Source organism: Drosophila tropicalis, unplaced genomic scaffold (genome assembly GCF_018151085.1).
Source record: "Drosophila tropicalis isolate 14030-0801.00 unplaced genomic scaffold, ASM1815108v1 contig_593, whole genome shotgun sequence".
Taxonomy (NCBI): Eukaryota; Metazoa; Arthropoda; class Insecta; order Diptera; family Drosophilidae; genus Drosophila; species Drosophila tropicalis.
The window spans coordinates 15,340,829-15,360,676 of NW_027173070.1; the positions used below are offsets into that span (position 1 = coordinate 15,340,829).

At 34.7% G+C, this 19,848-nt stretch overlaps 2 protein-coding genes and 1 pseudogene across 2 annotated transcripts; all 3 read left to right on the top strand.

Moving 5' to 3' along the window:
- Positions 1-416: 416 nt before the first annotated feature.
- Positions 417-4,224, top strand: LOC137576127 (ubiquitin-associated domain-containing protein 1-like). The gene is made up of 6 exons (XM_068289015.1): positions 417-1,116; positions 1,243-1,254; positions 1,313-1,811; positions 1,870-2,208; positions 2,275-2,578; positions 3,316-4,224. Exons 1-6 carry the CDS (start codon positions 695-697, stop codon positions 3,462-3,464), a joined length of 1,725 nt encoding a protein of 574 aa, XP_068145116.1. The 5' UTR covers positions 417-694; the 3' UTR covers positions 3,465-4,224.
- A 3,403-nt stretch (positions 4,225-7,627) lies between these two features.
- Positions 7,628-10,412, top strand: LOC137578204 (ubiquitin-associated domain-containing protein 1-like; the record flags this gene model as incomplete). Its single annotated transcript, XM_068291873.1, is given in 5 exon segments — positions 7,628-7,874; positions 7,877-8,007; positions 8,066-8,404; positions 8,471-8,774; positions 9,501-10,412. Coding segments are annotated over 5 exon segments (1,170 nt in total), but the record flags the coding sequence as incomplete, so codon positions are not given.
- Positions 10,413-14,625: 4,213 nt separating this feature from the next.
- LOC137578206 (ubiquitin-associated domain-containing protein 1-like) lies at positions 14,626-17,416 on the top strand (annotated as a pseudogene).
- The last annotated feature ends 2,432 nt before the right edge of the window (positions 17,417-19,848 follow it).

The following is a 19,848-nucleotide window of genomic DNA, read 5'->3' on the forward strand; positions in this document are numbered from 1 at the left end:
GTAAGATCAAGCTAATCCCTAAATGTCTACCTAATTTTGGAAACTCCAATTGCTTAAGGCCCGCAAATATTTTAAACCACTTATTCAAATGAAATAAGTGTCTTAAACATTAAAAGATTTTAAACGTTCAAGGTACATATATATATATATATAAATATGTCTATTTTTAAAGTAATACAAATTTAATAATTAAAATAGTGGAGAATAAAAAAATGTATAATTAAAAATTGATGTTCTACTCCCATTTTTACAATTACAATAAAATTATGTGCAATTACTTAGAGAAAAAGAATTTAAAAATTCTTTGATAAAAAAAATACTAAAAATCCCTAGAAATGGCCATAAAAGTATTTTCAGTTTTGCGCACAATTTAATTCGATACAGTGCTGCACAATCACTTAAGCGTAGTGTTGTCTAACTTTCGGCAGTGAAAATAAACAACAACAGAAACACAAAAAAGTAATTGAAAATCGAAGAGTAAATGAAAAGAAGAAATTGTGATTTGGTATTGCCTAGATAAATTGCCAAATATAAAAGTTGCTGCGTTTCAAAGGAATATCAAATTGGATGACCTTACAATTGCAATGAACCGCCCACAAGTTACAGGGGAAAAGCAGATCGCAAGAAGGTCACTCCCAGGAGGTACCGAAGGGTAAGGACAAATAGCAAAATGTTCTGATGGCATACAAACAAGATGATACCCTGGATGCGCGAGAAGTTCAACGAGAAGCGGGCCAAATGGCTGGCGCGTAGCAAGCGTGAGCGATCTGGAAGCACTAGTCACAATAATACCAACAACACCGCGAGTAGCGCCAGCGATGTGGAAAGTATCAGCAATGGGTCCTCCACCCTGCAGCTGCAGGCTCAACGCAATCACTCTCAGTCCCAAACTTTACCTCCAACTACAGCGACAGCAGAGACGGAAACCCAAACGGATATGGTTGTTATCGGTGGCGGGAGTTGTGTTGTCCGCACTCCATCGCCGGCGCGAAGGCGTCGCATACAGCTGGAAATGCAGATGCGGAATGGCACATTTGCTTCCCCACAATCAGTGGAAGTGGCATCGGAAACGGGGGGATTAGCAGGAGCAGAGGCAACGGGGCAGGCGGTGAATGCGTAAGTATTATGTAAATAAAATATTACTCATCTTTTTTCAATTTACTTCATATATATTCGAAATTCTCCGTTGGATTCATCCAATACACATATATTACGACAACAAACTATGCAAAAATTGCGCAGTTTGTTCCTTAGGTAAGTCTTCTTAATATGGATGAAAATAAATTTGTTCAATTTGATTTTTCGTTTTTAGAAAAACATGCCATTCCAGTCGTCTTACCTCAGCATCAGCGGCCAGTGGCGTGGAGAGTGATCAAGTCGAGAAATTAGGTGAATCCATTACTGTGCGTGTTATTTGTCCCAGTTCTCGAGTGCTCATCTTCAAGACGGATGTGAATAAGCGTCTAAACGATTTAAAAAGTGAAGTCATTTTGGAGTTGAGCGATGATCCAGATTCCATACAATTATTTGCACCTGATGTCCGTCATCTGAATCCTCGTTATCGTCTCTATCGGGCCGAGTATGTGGGCGGCGAGCTAAACGAAAGCGAGACATTGGCCCAGCTGAAGGTGCGTCACAATGAGACATTCATTTTATCGGCCAGAAGGAACACACTGCCACAGACAGTCTCACGTACTAGAGAGGTGCCCGGTCCCAATGAGCAACTGGTGGAGAGTGCGACCCGTTTTGTGGCCTGCAATTCTAGTGCATTACCCACCATTGATATAAACGAGATCTTTCAACAATCAAATGTAAGTAATGAAAAGTATAAATTTGTTTAATAACTGTATAAAACAATACTCTTTGCAGATTCAATATGATGTACGCAAAGTGCTCATTTCGTTGGCCCAAGCCTCGGCAGCTATAATTGGAGCTGGTCCATATGCACCACGTCTTATTGCCATGCTCAAGCAACGTTTGATCAATCGTAGAAATCATCAGGCCGACACTCTGCAGTGCCTCGTGGACATGGGTTTTCAGCGTGAGCTGGCTGCCTATGCCCTGAAAACCAACGATGGCATCTATTCAACCACTTTAGAATGGTTGATACAAAATCAGAACGAAGAAGCCTGCCAAGAGCCACCCGCTGCCATGAATATGCAGCAAAGTGTCTCATCCATTTCACCATCGGCGATTGTCACCAATAATGTAATTAATGACCTTCATCTAAATGTATAGCTTAAACAGCTCGAATGAATACCCTTTCTTTTGCAGGATACGGTGGAGAATACGGCCGCTCTAATGGAAATTGTACGCATCTACAGTCATCGGGATACCCCACCAAGTGAGGAAATTGTAGAATCTCTCACCGAAATGGGTTTTGAGGAAACAGCCGTTTTGACTGCTCTCAAAAAGACGGGCAATAACAAGGCATCTGCCTGCGAATGGCTCTGCGACAATCGCACGGGGAGTGTTATTGAATTACGTGAAGGACTTGCCGCCGATTCACCCATATTAAAAGTCATTCTCGAAATGCCACAAGTTCAAATGACCCTAAACAATCCAAAGACTTTTTTGGGTAAGTCAATAAATATAACTACATATATGTATATCTTTGATTCAAATCGATAGAATGTATTTCACAGGCTTAATGAATTACTAGAGGAATAGGATTGAGGCGAACGCCTAGGAATTCATTGAATTTAAATTAAATTTCGTGTATTTTGTTTTTTAAGTAGTTTCATTATTTTTTTCCTTAGAAACTCAAATGTAAATGTAAAACAAATAGAATCTTAGATACTCGAGAAGACATTAGCTCTGACTGTTGTCTTATCATCTTTGTATAGCAATTTGTCCATTATGCTACAAATGGCCTTAAAGTCTGCCCAAAACGATTTTTAGATCTTAGTATTTGCCTTTTTTGGCTTTTTCTAGAGTCTATTGCCTAATTAGCCTAAACTAAGCCTTATGGGCTTAAAATCTTGTAATTGCCAATTGTTTTACAATTCGTATTCTAACTATCTATTTTTGTTGGATATAACTCATCAAGTTTGCCTAAAACAGATAGGGAATACTTTTATATTCCGTCAAATTGAAATTTGATTTATTTCCTTGCTTTATTACCAGCATTTTGTTTTTGTTTTTATGAATTACGAAAGGTACTTGATTGAGTTAATTGGATGTATTATGTCCAGTATTGTGTTAATAAACATCAGTCAACAACCTGTTGAAAGTAAAGTTCATTATTTAATGGGCATACTCTAGTGTTCCAATTTCAAACTCTTCTTATTTGTTTGCTTTGCTTTACATATTTAGCATTTCTGGGAATTCTGGAGAACGAGCATGCCATACGCGTATGGCGTGGCGATAACGATACCACCTCGGTCATCACACATATCCTGCAAAAGTACCATGAGGAGAAGCATGTACTGGGCATCAATCAATTCTATACGAATCGTTGGTAAAGGAGATCGATCTATCAGATTGGAACACTTCAAAGTGGCTTTATATGAAAATTTCAGATGAAGAAAACGTCAAATGATATTTATCGCTATATATATATACATACACGCAAAACATACTTACATATACATATATATATATATATACATACACTGACAAAAACGCATACATTCACACAAAGTGCATAAGTTACCAATCAACTGAGTGAGTGAGTCTGCAAATGTGTTAAAAAACTATTTTTGTAGCCAAAGATTATAAAACAATATGCACCAAAAGCCAAAAAATATTGCAAATATTATAATGAATTTGCCCAAAGCACGCGATTGCACTTCAAAAAAAGAAAAACGCTTTACCGATCAGTACGAAAAACATCTCCAATGGATATTCTATCTCTAGTCAGATGAGATCTCGTCATCGTAAAAACATTTCAATTATTGTAGTAGGGCTTCACTCTATTCTAGTCTACTCGAATTACTATTTATATCTACATCTACAATATCTATCTATTTCACTATCAAACGCATCTCGCACAAAAGATAGATATACATACATGCATCAAGAGAAGGATCATCCTAAAATGTTTCTTTTTCCGGGTGATTTTCAATGCAAAGTTGTTCTTCAAATTGTGAAAAATAACACGGAGCAGAAACCAGCGCTTTTTAGAAGCATAAACTAAAACATAAAGTATTATTTTGTAAACCAAATATTGTTTTAACAATTAAGCAAATAAATTAGTTTTCTACAAAAAATATTTAAAACAAATATCAAAAAACTTTTTTATATTCAATTTAGCATAATTTACTTGTAAGCCAAGTAAGTAGTTCGTTTTTATCAAGAACTATTTGCCAGAATCGAGAGATTCCAATAAGTTTCCTTTCATTTCAAATTTTTTAGGCCTTTGGAAAACTTTTCTTTACTAGAACTAAAGATTTTAAACAATACTTTATGTGTTCAATGTCTATTTAATATTATACATTTTTGTATTACAATTGTGATATTAGATTAAGCAGGTATTCTTGGTTGGGAATTTAGAAAAATATTCGAAAACGGCAAGAGTAAGGGAAATTTTGAGTATATTTTTTTTTTTTTTGATTAAACTGGAAAAATTGAAATAAACAATATAATTTTTTTGGGCTGTTAAAAGAGTTTTCGACTTATCCCAATCTCCGAAAAAGAGGTTACCCATCTAAAGGGATATTTATGTTTTTCCAGACAATTACTATACCAGGATAAGGACAGGAAAAATAAAACAAAAACTTAACCACCAAATTTAAGAAAGTTGGGTTAACCGGTTCGAGTCCCCAAACCAAAAGTGGTTATAAGAAAAAGAGAAGATGACGAAGAGAGGAACCACACTCACTGCTAAGTCAAGCAGAAAAACTCAACGCCCAGCAAAACAGTCACCACCGCCAGGAGTAATCCAGCTACTTGCCAATTTGTTCAACAGGTTTTGATTATCCTAAAGTTCAATTAGTTTTTTAACAATTGTCTTCAAAGCTAGAATATTACCAATGACAATTTTACGCAGTGAATGAAAAACTGGATGGTCAAATTTTTTAACTCATACCCAAAATATATGATGGATTGTGAGAATCAAGAATTAAACAAAGAAATTAAAGAATTATTAATGTTAGAATTACTAAGTAGAGCAGTATCTGCTCTATGTTATAAGCATCGAAAAGCGCTGACATTTTGGTTTTTAGACTAAAGAATTTGACAAGTAATATTAAATAGGCGGTTCTAATATATAAAGAAAATTTGGCATCCCTGTAGTTTAAAATCTATATATCGATAATTGGCATGCTTTTATCGATTGATGTATAATCGATTAACGGAAAATGCTACTCTGACAATTAAATGCAAATCGAGTTAGCCCTGACAATTACTTCTCAGAAGCGGTATAAATAGAGGCGCATAGAGAGCTACAGCTCATTCTATTTTTCAAAGTCGTTGAGATAGGATCAATTATTTTTCCTTTATTTAAAAAAAACATTTTCCTTATTCCCCACTTTACCACATTAACGCCCTGGGCTATTTAACATCGTTTAAAACGTTTTATGTTTAAACAATTTTGCCATCAATTGTGAAAACGTTTTCCTTATTTTTCATATTTAAGTCTTCATTCGCTTTATTTTCCACATTGAGTAGGAAGTACGAGATGCGATTGACATCGGCGCTGTGCCGTTTAAAGTATTTTCCTTATTCATTATATTTCCATTTCTTTATACATATGTAATATACTTTCATACTTTTGAACTTTAACATAGCAACAGCAATTGTGTTATGGTAGTGATGTTTCTTTTTCATAATAAATATTGGAAAATGAGTCTTTTTTTCTTCTATATTAAACAGTTTGCTACTTTCTTGAATTGTTTTTACTTTACTGATGTCTAATATATGCAAATATTGTCAAACGTAAACATGACATGCGGGTTTGGTTTTAGTCTTGGGCAGGTCAAGTGGGTGACATCTTTTTAAAAGTGTGTGTCTGCATGCTGTTGTCCAGCAGTATGAGGGCCAGTGCATTATTATGGGTTTCTAGAGTGCCATTACTAATGGGATGTTACGGTTTCTGTGGATGACTGAGTTACCAGCTGGATGAGCTGTGACCCAGAGTTGTATTCTGAAACTCCATACAGTCTTCAGAATGGCCTTCTAGAGCAGCAATTTGTTGCAGCTGCTGGGCTCGAATCTGCTCCACTCTACTCCATCTTGGACAGTTTTAAATTTGGCTGAGATCGCTTAAATTCGATGTGAGACCCAGGTACTTTGTTTGATTTGTTTGGTTTATTTCCCACTGTTCAGTCTTCAGAAATATGCCCAATCATTGAGATTGAATAGCATTGTTTATTATTCCTGATCTACATAATACTAGCGGCGCTGGACATAATATTATTTACGTGTTTTAGTTGTTCGCAATTCTTTGTTGATGAAAAAAAAATTTTAATGTATTTTTCATATCAAATACTATACTTAACATAAAAAGTCAGTGATCAAATTAAGCAACGATCGTTGTAAATCATCCGGTTGGATCAATTAACAGAATCATGTCTGCTCTATTTTATATAAATGAATGCCAATGTGGCTACTAGTTTGTTGCTACTGCTACTAGTCTGAAAGTCGAGAAAAAGTTAAACTTACGTCTTTGTATAGCTGACATCTAATATCTTCAAATCAAGTAATATACCAGGATTTTACTACGGAAGTAGTATATGGATGTTACTCTTAACACCACTTCTCTTTTAATTATCATATTTATTTTTTAACAAAAAAAAAAGAACCGACTTATTTAAGAAGTTATTTTTGACGAGACCAACACTACTTCCTCGTCCAGCAACTCGAGCCTCTCTCCCTAGTTCGATTGTCAACCTATCGATGTATATTAAACGAATATCGTTATCGGCATTCTTATTTTATTAGGGGCTCTCACTCAATCCTACATTAATGAAATCGATTAATCGCACTAGCATTGAAACGTCTTTATATTTTTTATGGAGCTTTATAAAGTTGTGCGGTCAGCATCTTATTCATTTGGTTCCTTATCTCCTAATGATAAGGATCTAGCTTAAAGTTAGTTGAGGGAAAGCGGCCATTGCACACTGGAGGGAATTGCCTAAAAAGTTGCATAAAGTAGTATAACGCAGATATCGAGGTAAAACTTGGTATATTTGATAAAAATAGCACTCTAAATATTGAAACAAAATTTAAATTTCATTTGACAACGCCTATAGATAAAACTACTATTTATGTATTAGTGATAGTAATATAATTTTCTATATATATTATTATTTATTTCCGTCAATTGGCCAAATATACAGTGTGCAAGAACGGCAGAGTTGCGGCCGCTGTCGATCCATACGTCCAGCAGCGTTGAATGACAGAACTCAACATGACATACAAGTTCAAAATGCCGCCAGACCTGCAAAAGCCCGCAAACAAGATTATTACTAACTTTTTATACAGACACTCTACTTTATTTTCACATACATCACATATCCTCCAGAAGGTGAACACATATGTTTGGTTTTCTATGTTTTTGGACAATACAAAACAGAGCTTTCACAAAATTTTCAATTTGGCAATTCCACCCAGTGTGAATTGTAGGGAAAATCATTCTTGGAAATCGAAAATTGACTACATTCGTAGATAAAATTTTACAACAAATTTAAACATTAGAGAAATAAATGAACTTATTTCGATAAACGATTTAAAAAGTGAAGTCATTTTGGAGTTGAGCGATGATCCAGATTCCATACAATTATTTGCACCTGATGTCCGTCATCTGAATCCTCGTTATCGTCTCTATCGGGCCGAGTATGTGGGCGACGAGCTAAACGAAAGCGAGACATTGGCCCAGCTGAAGGTGCGTCACAATGAGACATTCATTTTATCGGCCAGAAGGAACACACTGCCACGACAGTCTCACGTACTAGAGAGGTGCCCGGTCCCAATGAGCAACTGGTGGAGAGTGCGACCCGTTTTGTGGCCTGCAATTCTAGTGCATTACCCACCATTGATATAAACGAGATCTTTCAACAATCAAATGTAAGTAATGAAAAGTATAAATTTGTTTAATAACTGTATAAAACAATACTCTTTGCAGATTCAATATGATGTACGCAAAGTGCTCATTTCGTTGGCCCAAGCCTCGGCAGCTATAATTGGAGCTGGTCCATATGCACCACGTCTTATTGCCATGCTCAAGCAACGTTTGATCAATCGTAGAAATCATCAGGCCGACACTCTGCAGTGCCTCGTGGACATGGGTTTTCAGCGTGAGCTGGCTGCCTATGCCCTGAAAACCAACGATGGCATCTATTCAACCACTTTAGAATGGTTGATACAAAATCAGAACGAAGAAGCCTGCCAAGAGCCACCCGCTGCCATGAATATGCAGCAAAGTGTCTCATCCATTTCACCATCGGCGATTGTCACCAATAATGTAATTAATGACCTTCATCTAAATGTATAGCTTAAACAGCTCGAATGAATACCCTTTCTTTTGCAGGATACGGTGGAGAATACGGCCGCTCTAATGGAAATTGTACGCATCTACAGTCATCGGGATACCCCACCAAGTGAGGAAATTGTAGAATCTCTCACCGAAATGGGTTTTGAGGAAACAGCCGTTTTGACTGCTCTCAAAAAGACGGGCAATAACAAGGCATCTGCCTGCGAATGGCTCTGCGACAATCGCACGGGGAGTGTTATTGAATTACGTGAAGGACTTGCCGCCGATTCACCCATATTAAAAGTCATTCTCGAAATGCCACAAGTTCAAATGACCCTAAACAATCCAAAGACTTTTTTGGGTAAGTCAATAAATATAACTACATATATGTATATCTTTGATTCAAATCGATAGAATGTATTTCACAGGCTTAATGAATTACTAGAGGAATAGGATTGAGGCGAACGCCTAGGAATTCATTGAATTTAAATGAAATTTCGTGTATTTTGTTTTTTAAGTAGTTTCATTATTTTTTTCCTTAGAAACTCAAATGTAAATGTAAAACAAATAGAATCTTAGATATTCGAGAAGACATTAGCTCTGACTGTTGTCTTATCATCTTTGTATAGCAATTTGTCCATTATGCTACAAATGGCCTTAAAGTCTGCCCAAAACGATTTTTAGATCTTAGTATTTGCCTTTTTTGGCTTTTTCTAGAGTCTAATTAGCCTAAACTAAGCCTTATGGGCTTAAAATCTTGTAATTGCCAATTGTTTTACAATTCGTATTCTATCTATTTTTGTTGGATATAACTCATCAAGTTTGCCTAAAACAGATAGGGAATACTTTTATATTCCGTCAAATTGAAATTTGATTTATTTCCTTGCTTTATTACCAGCATTTTGTTTTTGTTTTTATGAATTACGAAAGGTACTTGATTGAGTTAATTGGATGTATTATGTCCAGTATTGTGTTAATAAACATCAGTCAACAACCTGTTGAAAGTAAAGTTCATTATTTAATGGGCATACTCTAGTGTTCCAATTTCAAACTCTTCTTATTTGTTTGCTTTGCTTTACATATATAGCATTTCTGGGAATTCTGGAGAACGAGCATGCCATACGCGTATGGCGTGGCGATAACGATACCACCTCGGTCATCACACATATCCTGCAAAAGTACCATGAGGAGAAGCATGTACTGGGCATCAATCAATTCTATACGAATCGTTGGTAAAGGAGATCGATCTATCAGATTGGAACACTTCAAAGTGGCTTTATATGAAAATTTCAGATGAAGAAAACGTCAAATGATATTTATCGCTATATATATATACATACACGCAAAACATACTTACATATACATATATATATATATATATATACATACACTGACAAAAACGCATACATTCACACAAAGTGCATAAGTTACCAATCAACTGAGTGAGTGAGTCTGCAAATGTGTTAAAAAACTATTTTTGTAGCCAAAGATTATAAAACAATATGCACCAAAAGCCAAAAAATATTGCAAATATTATAATGAATTTGCCCAAAGCACGCGATTGCACTTCAAAAAAGAAAAACGCTTTACCGATCAGACCGAAAAACATCTCCAATGGATATTCTATCTCTAGTCAGATGAGATCTCGTCATCGTAAAAACATTTCAATTATTGTAGTAGGGCTTCACTCTATTCTAGTCTACTCGAATTACTATTTATATCTACATCTACAATATCTATCTATTTCACTATCAAACGCATCTCGCACAAAAGATAGATATACATACATGCATCAAGAGAAGGATCATCCTAAAATGTTTCTTTTTCCGGGTGATTTTCAATGCAAAGTTGTTCTTCAAATTGTGAAAAATAACACGGAGCAGAAACCAGCGCTTTTTAGAAGCATAAACTAAAACATAAAGTATTATTTTGTAAACCAAATATTGTTTTAACAATTAAGCAAATAAATTAGTTTTCTACAAAAAATATTTAAAACAAATATCAAAAAACTTTTTATATTCAATTTAGCATAATTTACTTGTAAGCCAAGTAAGTAGTTCGTTTTTATCAAGAACTATTTGCCAGAATCGAGAGATTCCAATAAGTTTCCTTTCATTTCAAATTTTTTAGGCCTTTGGAAAACTTTTCTTTACTAGAACTAAAGATTTTAAACAATACTTTATGTGTTCAATGTCTATTTAATATTATACATTTTTGTATTACAATTGTGATATTAGATTAAGCAGGTATTCTTGGTTGGGAATTTAGAAAAATATTCGAAAACGGCAAGAGTAAGGGAAATTTTGAGTATATTTTTTTTTTTTTTGATTAAACTGGAAAAATTGAAATAAACAATATAATTTTTTTGGGCTGTTAAAAGAGTTTTCGACTTATCCCAATCTCCGAAAAAGAGGTTACCCATCTAAAGGGATATTTATGTTTTTCCAGACAATTACTATACCAGGATAAGGACAGGAAAAATAAAACAAAAACTTAACCACCAAATTTAAGAAAGTTGGGTTAACCGGTTCGAGTCCCAAAACCAAAAGTGGTTATAAGAAAAAGAGAAGATGACGAAGAGAGGAACCACACTCACTGCTAAGTCAAGCAGAAGAACTCAACGCCCAGCTGAACAGTCACCACCGCCAGGAGTAATCCAGCTACTTGCCAATTTGTTCAACAGGTTTTGATTATCCTAAAGTTCAATTAGTTTTTTAACAATTGTCTTCAAAGCTAGAATATTACCAATGACAATTTTACGCAGTGAATGAAAAACTGGATGGTCAAATTTTTTAACTCATACCCAAAATATATGATGGATTGTGAGAATCAAGAATTAAACAAAGAAATTAAAGAATTATTAATGTTAGAATTACTAAGTAGAGCAGTATCTGCTCTATGTTATAAGCATCGAAAAGCGCTGACATTTTGGTTTTTAGACTAAAGAATTTGACAAGTAATATTAAATAGGCGGTTCTAATATATAAAGAAAATTTGGCATCCCTGTAGTTTAAAATCTATATATCGATAATTGGCATGCTTTTATCGATTGATGTATAATCGATTAACGGAAAATGCTACTCTGACAATTAAATGCAAATCGAGTTAGCCCTGACAATTACTTCTCAGAAGCGGTATAAATAGAGGCGCATAGAGAGCTACAGCTCATTCTATTTTTCAAAGTCGTTGAGATAGGATCAATTATTTTTCCTTTATTTTAAAAAAACATTTTCCTTATTCCCCACTTTACCACATTAACGCCCTGGGCTATTTAACATCGTTTAAAACGTTTTATGTTTAAACAATTTTGCCATCAGTTGTTAAAACTTTTTCCTTATTTTTTATATTTAAGTCTTCATTCCCTTTATTTTCCACATTGAGTAGGAAGTAGGAGATGCGATTGACATCGGCGCGTGTTTTTGTCGTGATGTTTCCTTTTATTGTTTTATAATAAATAATGGAATATCGAGTCTTATTTCCTGAATTATAGATGAGCGTTGATTATAAGAACGGCGTACAGAATCTGGTTTAAATTATTCTTTTAACTTTTCTTTCAAAGGGTTATATTGTTTGTAAACTTCCTTCACTAGTAACGTTTAATTGCTTCAATGACAGAGCTTATTGGTTAATAGTAGTTGGCGTTACTTTTTACCAACTGTGGTGCTTCAGAACACTTTATTTTCTTTCCAAACTCTTTCTACTGTTCAGTCTTCAGCAAACAATAAATAGGCCTTATCCCTGTTGTACTGGTGGCGCTGGACGGATCTCAGTTTTCGACTTGATGCGCCGAATTTAAATATATATTTTCGATAATTGGATGCTTTTATCGATTGCTGTATAATCGATAAACGAAAAATGCTACTCTGACAAATAAGAGCAAATCGAGTTAGCCCTGACATTTACTTCTCAGAAGCGGTATAAATAGAGGCGCATAGAGAGCTACAGCTCATTCTATTTTTCAAAGTCGTTGAGATAGGATCAATTATTTTTCCTTTATTTTAAAAAAACATTTTCCTTATTCCCCACTTTACCACATTAACGCCCTGGGCTATTTAACATCGTTTAAAACGTTTTATGTTTAAACAATTTTGCCATCAGTTGTTAAAACTTTTTCCTTATTTTTCATATTTAAGTCTTCATTCCCTTTATTTTCCACATTGAGTAGGAAGTAGGAGATGCGATTGACATCGGCGCTGTGCCGTTTAAAGTATTTTCCTTATTCATTATATTTCCATTTCTTTATACATATGTAATATACTTTCATACTTTTGAACTTTAACATAGCAACAGCAATTGTGTTATGGTAGTGATGTTTCTTTTTCATAATAAATATTGGAAAATGAGTCTTTTTTTCTTCTATATTAAACAGTTTGCTACTTTCTTGAATTGTTTTTACTTTACTGATGTCTAATATATGCAAATATTGTCAAACGTAAACATGACATGCGGGTTTGGTTTTAGTCTTGGGCAGGTCAAGTGGGTGACATCTTTTTAAAAGTGTGTGTCTGCATGCTGTTGTCCAGCAGTATGAGGGCCAGTGCATTATTATGGGTTTCTAGAGTGCCATTACTAATGGGATGTTACGGTTTCTGTGGATGACTGAGTTACCAGCTGGATGAGCTGTGACCCAGAGTTGTATTCTGAAAGTCCATACAGTCTTCAGAATGGCCTTCTAGAGCAGCAATTTGTTGCAGCTGCTGGGCTCGAATCTGCTCCACTCTACTCCATCTTGGACAGTTTTAAATTTGGCTGAGATCGCTTAAATTCGATGTGAGACCCAGGTACTTCGTTTGATTTGTTTGGTTTATTTCCCACTGTTCAGTCTTCAGAAATATGCCCAATCATTGAGATTGAATAGCATTGTTTATTATTGCTGATCTACATAATACTAGCGGCGCTGGACATAATATTATTTACGTGTTTTAGTTGTTCGCAATTCTTTGTTGATGAAAAAAAAATTTTAATGTATTTTTCATATCAAATACTATACTTAACATAAAAAGTCAGTGATCAAATTAAGCAACGATCGTTGTAAATCATCCGGTTGGATCAATTAACAGAATCATGTCTGCTCTATTTTATATAAATGAATGCCAATGTGGCTACTAGTTTGTTGCTACTGCTACTAGTCTGAAAGTCGAGAAAAAGTTAAACTTCCGTCTTTGTATAGCTTCTCTCCTCATTAATGATAGGAAAAAATATGACATCTAATATCTTCAAATCAAGTAATATACCAGGATTTTACTACGGAAGTAGTATATGGATGTTACTCTTAACACCACTTCTCTTTTAATTATCATATTTATTTTTTAACAAAAAAAAAAGAACCGACTTATTTAAAAAGTTATTTTTGACGAGACCAACACTACTTCCTCGTCCAGCAACTCGAGCCTCTCTCCCTAGTTCGATTGTCAACCTATCGATGTATATTAAACGAATATCGTTATCGGCATTCCTTTTTTATTAGGGGCTCTCACTTAATCCTACATTAATGAAATCGATTAATCGCACTAGCATTGAAACGTCTTTATATTTTTTATGGAGCTTTATAAAGTTGTGCGGTCAGCATCTTATTCATTTGGTTCCTTATCTCCTAATGATAAGGATCTAGCTTAAAGTTAGTTGAGGGAAAGCGGCCATTGCACACTGGAGGGAATTGCCTAAAAAGTTGCATAAAGTAGTATAACGCAGATATCGAGGTAAAACTTGGTATATTTGATAAGAATAGCACTCTAAATATTGAAACAAAATTTAAATTTCATTTGACAACGCCTATAGATAAAACTACTATTTATGTATTAGTGATAGTAATATAATTTTCTATATATATTATTATTTATTTCCGTCAATTGGCCAAATATACAGTGTGCAAGAACGGCAGAGTTGCGGCCGCTGTCGATCCATACGTCCAGCAGCGTTGAATGACAGAACTCAACATGACATACAAGTTCAAAATGCCGCCAGACCTGCAAAAGCCCGCAAACAAGATTATTACTAACTTTTTATACAGACACTCTACTTTATTTTCACATACATCACATATCCTCCAGAAGGTGAACACATATGTTTGGTTTTCTATGTTTTTGGACAATACAAAACAGAGCTTTCACAAAATTTTCAATTTGGCAATTCCACCCAGTGTGAATTGTAGGGAAAATCATTCTTGGAAATCGAAAATTGACTACATTCGTAGATAAAATTTTACAACAAATTTAAACATTAGAGAAATAAATGAACTTATTTCGATAAACGATTTAAAAAGTGAAGTCATTTTGGAGTTGAGCGATGATCCAGATTCCATACAATTATTTGCACCTGATGTCCGTCATCTGAATCCTCGTTATCGTCTCTATCGGGCCGAGTATGTGGGCGACGAGCTAAACGAAAGCGAGACATTGGCCCAGCTGAAGGTGCGTCACAATGAGACATTCATTTTATCGGCCAGAAGGAACACACTGCCACAGACAGTCTCACGTACTAGAGAGGTGCCCGGTCCCAATGAGCAACTGGTGGAGAGTGCGACCCGTTTTGTGGCCTGCAATTCTAGTGCATTACCCACCATTGATATAAACGAGATCTTTCAACAATCAAATGTAAGTAATGAAAAGTATAAATTTGTTTAATAACTGTATAAAACAATACTCTTTGCAGATTCAATATGATGTACGCAAAGTGCTCATTTCGTTGGCCCAAGCCTCGGCAGCTATAATTGGAGCTGGTCCATATGCACCACGTCTTATTGCCATGCTCAAGCAACGTTTGATCAATCGTAGAAATCATCAGGCCGACACTCTGCAGTGCCTCGTGGACATGGGTTTTCAGCGTGAGCTGGCTGCCTATGCCCTGAAAACCAACGATGGCATCTATTCAACCACTTTAGAATGGTTGATACAAAATCAGAACGAAGAAGCCTGCCAAGAACCACCCGCTGCCATGAATATGCAGCAAAGTGTCTCATCCATTTCACCATCGGCGATTGTCACCAATAATGTAATTAATGACCTTCATCTAAATGTATAGCTTAAACAGCTCGAATGAATACCCTTTCTTTTGCAGGATACGGTGGAGAATACGGCCGCTCTAATGGAAATTGTACGCATCTACAGTCATCGGGATACCCCACCAAGTGAGGAAATTGTAGAATCTCTCACCGAAATGGGTTTTGAGGAAACAGCCGTTTTGACTGCTCTCAAAAAAGACGGGCAATAACAAGGCATCTGCCTGCGAATGGCTCTGCGACAATCGCACGGGGAGTGTTATTGAATTACGTGAAGGACTTGCCGCCGATTCACCCATATTAAAAGTCATTCTCGAAATGCCACAAGTTCAAATGACCCTAAACAATCCAAAGACTTTTTGGGTAAGTCAATAAATATAACTACATATATGTATATCTTTGATTCAAATAGAATGTATTTCACAGGCTTAATGAATTACTAGAGGAATAGGATTGAGGCGAACGCCTAGGAATTCATTGAATTTAAATGAAATTTCGTGTATTTTGTTTTTTAAGTAGTTTCATTATTTTTTTTCCTTAGAAACTCAAATGTAAATGTAAAACAAATAGAATCTTAGATACTCGAGAAGACATTAGCTCTGACTGTTGTCTTATCATCTTTGTATAGCAATTTGTCCATTATGCTACAAATGGCCTTAAAGTCTGCCCAAAACGATTTTTAGATCTTAGTATTTGCCTTTTTTGGCTTTTTCTAGAGTCTATTGCCTAATTAGCCTAAACTAAGCCTTATGGGCTTAAAATCTTGTAATTGCCAATTGTTTTACAATTCGTATTCTAACTATCTATTTTTGTTGGATATAACTCATCAAGTTTGCCTAAAACAGATAGGGAATACTTTTATATTCCGTCAAATTGAAATTTGATTTATTTCCTTGCTTTATTACCAGCATTTTGTTTTTGTTTTTATGAATTACGAAAGGTACTTGATTGAGTTAATTGGATGTATTATGTCCAGTATTGTGTTAATAAACATCAGTCAACAACCTGTTGAAAGTAAAGTTCATTATTTAATGGGCATACTCTAGTGTTCCAATTTCAAACTCTTCTTATTTGTTTGCTTTGCTTTACATATTTAGCATTTCTGGGAATTCTGGAGAACGAGCATGCCATACGCGTATGGCGTGGCGATAACGATACCACCTCGGTCATCACACATATCCTGCAAAAGTACCATGAGGAGAAGCATGTACTGGGCATCAATCAATTCTATACGAATCGTTGGTAAAGGAGATCGATCTATCAGATTGGAACACTTCAAAGTGGCTTTATATGAAAATTTCAGATGAAGAAAACGTCAAATGATATTTATCGCTATATATATATACATACACGCAAAACATACTTACATATACATATATATATATATATACATACACTGACAAAAACGCATACATTCACACAAAGTGCATAAGTTACCAATCAACTGAGTGAGTGAGTCTGCAAATGTGTTAAAAAACTATTTTTGTAGCCAAAGATTATAAAACAATATGCACCAAAAGCCAAAAAATATTGCAAATATTATAATGAATTTGCCCAAAGCACGCGATTGCACTTCAAAAAAAGAAAAACGCTTTACCGATCAGTACGAAAAACATCTCCAATGGATATTCTATCTCTAGTCAGATGAGATCTCGTCATCGTAAAAACATTTCAATTATTGTAGTAGGGCTTCACTCTATTCTAGTCTACTCGAATTACTATTTATATCTACATCTACAATATCTATCTATTTCACTATCAAACGCATCTCGCACAAAAGATAGATATACATACATGCATCAAGAGAAGGATCATCCTAAAATGTTTCTTTTTCCGGGTGATTTTCAATGCAAAGTTGTTCTTCAAATTGTGAAAAATAACACGGAGCAGAAACCAGCGCTTTTTAGAAGCATAAACTAAAACATAAAGTATTATTTTGTAAACCAAATATTGTTTTAACAATTAAGCAAATAAATTAGTTTTCTACAAAAAATATTTAAAACAAATATCAAAAAACTTTTTTATATTCAATTTAGCATAATTTACTTGTAAGCCAAGTAAGTAGTTCGTTTTTATCAAGAACTATTTGCCAGAATCGAGAGATTCCAATAAGTTTCCTTTCATTTCAAATTTTTTAGGCCTTTGGAAAACTTTTCTTTACTAGAACTAAAGATTTTAAACAATACTTAATGTGTTCAATGTCTATTTAATATTATACATTTTTGTATTACAATTGTGATATTAGATTAAGCAGGTATTCTTGGTTGGGAATTTAGAAAAATATTCGAAAACGGCAAGAGTAAGGGAAATTTTGAGTATATATTTTTTTTTTTTTTTTGATTAAACTGGAAAAATTGAAATAAACAATATAATTTTTTTGGGCTGTTAAAAGAGTTTTCGACTTATCCCAATCTCCGAAAAAGAGGTTACCCATCTAAAGGGATATTTATGTTTTTCCAGACAATTACTATACCAGGATAAGGACAGGAAAAATAAAACAAAAACTTAACCACCAAATTTAAGAAAGTTGGGTTAACCGGTTCGAGTCCCAAAACCAAAAGTGGTTATAAGAAAAAGAGAAGATGACGAAGAGAGGAACCACACTCACTGCTAAGTCAAGCAGAAGAACTCAACGCCCAGCTGAACAGTCACCACCGCCAGGAGTAATCCAGCTACTTGCCAATTTGTTCAACAGGTTTTGATTATCCTAAAGTTCAATTAGTTTTTTAACAATTGTCTTCAAAGCTAGAATATTACCAATGACAATTTTACGCAGTGAATGAAAAACTGGATGGTCAAATTTTTTAACTCATACCCAAAATATATGATGGATTGTGAGAATCAAGAATTAAACAAAGAAATTAAAGAATTATTAATGTTAGAATTACTAAGTAGAGCAGTATCTGCTCTATGTTATAAGCATCGAAAAGCGCTGACATTTTGGTTTTTAGACTAAAGAATTTGACAAGTAATATTAAATAGGCGGTTCTAATATATAAAGAAAATTTGGCATCCCTGTAGTTTAAAATCTATATATCGATAATTGGCATGCTTTTATCGATTGATGTATAATCGATTAACGGAAAATGCTACTCTGACAATTAAATGCAAATCGAGTTAGCCCTGACAATTACTTCTCAGAAGCGGTATAAATAGAGGCGCATAGAGAGCTACAGCTCATTCTATTTTTCAAAGTCGTTGAGATAGGATCAATTATTTTTCCTTTATTTTAAAAAAACATTTTCCTTATTCCCCACTTTACCACATTAACGCCCTGGGCTATTTAACATCGTTTAAAACGTTTTATGTTTAAACAATTTTGCCATCAGTTGTTAAAACTTTTTCCTTATTTTTCATATTTAAGTCTTCATTCCCTTTATTTTCCACATTGAGTAGGAAGTAGGAGATGCGATTGACATCGGCGCGTGTTTTTGTCGTGATGTTTCCTTTTATTGTTTTATAATAAATAATGGAATATCGAGTCTTATTTCCTGAATTATAGATGAGCGTTGATTATAAGAACGGCGTACAGAATCTGGTTTAAATTATTCTTTTAACTTTTCTTTCAAAGGGTTATATTGTTTGTAAACTTCCTTCACTAGTAACGTTTAATTGCTTCAATGACAGAGCTTATTGGTTAATAGTAGTTGGCGTTACTTTTTACCAACTGTGGTGCTTCAGAACACTTTATTTTCTTTCCAAACTCTACCGTTCAGTCTTTAGCAAACAATAAATAGGCCTCATCCGTGTTGTACTGGTGGCGCTGGACGGATCTCAGTTTTCGACTTGATGCGCCGAATTTAAATATATATTTTCGATAATTGGATGCTTTTATCGATTGCTGTATAATCGATAAACGAAAAATGCTACTCTGACAAATAAGAGCAAATCGAGTTAGCCCTGACATTTACTTCTCAGAAGCGGTATAAATAGAGGCGCATAGAGAGACAAAGCTCATTCTATTTTTTAAAGTCGTTGAGATAGGATCAATTATTTTTCTTTATTTTTTTAAAACATTTTCCTTATTCCCCACTTAACCATATTAACGTTTTATTTTACCTTGGGTCCACATTCCAAAAGCGGCATCGGCTCTTAAACAGCGTTTAAAACGTTTTATGTTTAAACAATTTTGCCATCAATTGTGAAAACGTTTTCCTTATTTTTCATATTTAAGTCTTCATTCGCTTTATTTTCCACATTGAGTAGGAAGTAGGAGATGCGATTGACATCGGCGCTGTGCCGTTTAAAGTATTTTCCTTATTCATTATATTTCCATTTCTTTTGAATATACATTCATACTTCTGAACTTTAGTAGAGCAACAGCGATTGTGTCTTCGTCGTGATGTTTCCTTTTTTGGTTTTATAATAAATAATGGAAAATCGGGTCTTATTTCCTGAATTATAGATGAGTGTTGATTATAAGAACGGCGTACAGAAT

Bases quoted from the DNA above. Each gene is read 5' to 3' on its own strand.
- LOC137576127 (XM_068289015.1), top strand. From the start codon at position 695: ATGATACCCTGGATGCGCGAGAAGTTCAACGAGAAGCGGGCCAAATGG. The intron at 2,209-2,274 runs GTAATTAATGAC...TTTCTTTTGCAG, and splicing joins CGGCGATTGTCACCAATAAT to GATACGGTGGAGAATACGGC. The intron at 2,579-3,315 runs GTAAGTCAATAA...TTACATATTTAG, and splicing joins CAATCCAAAGACTTTTTTGG to CATTTCTGGGAATTCTGGAG.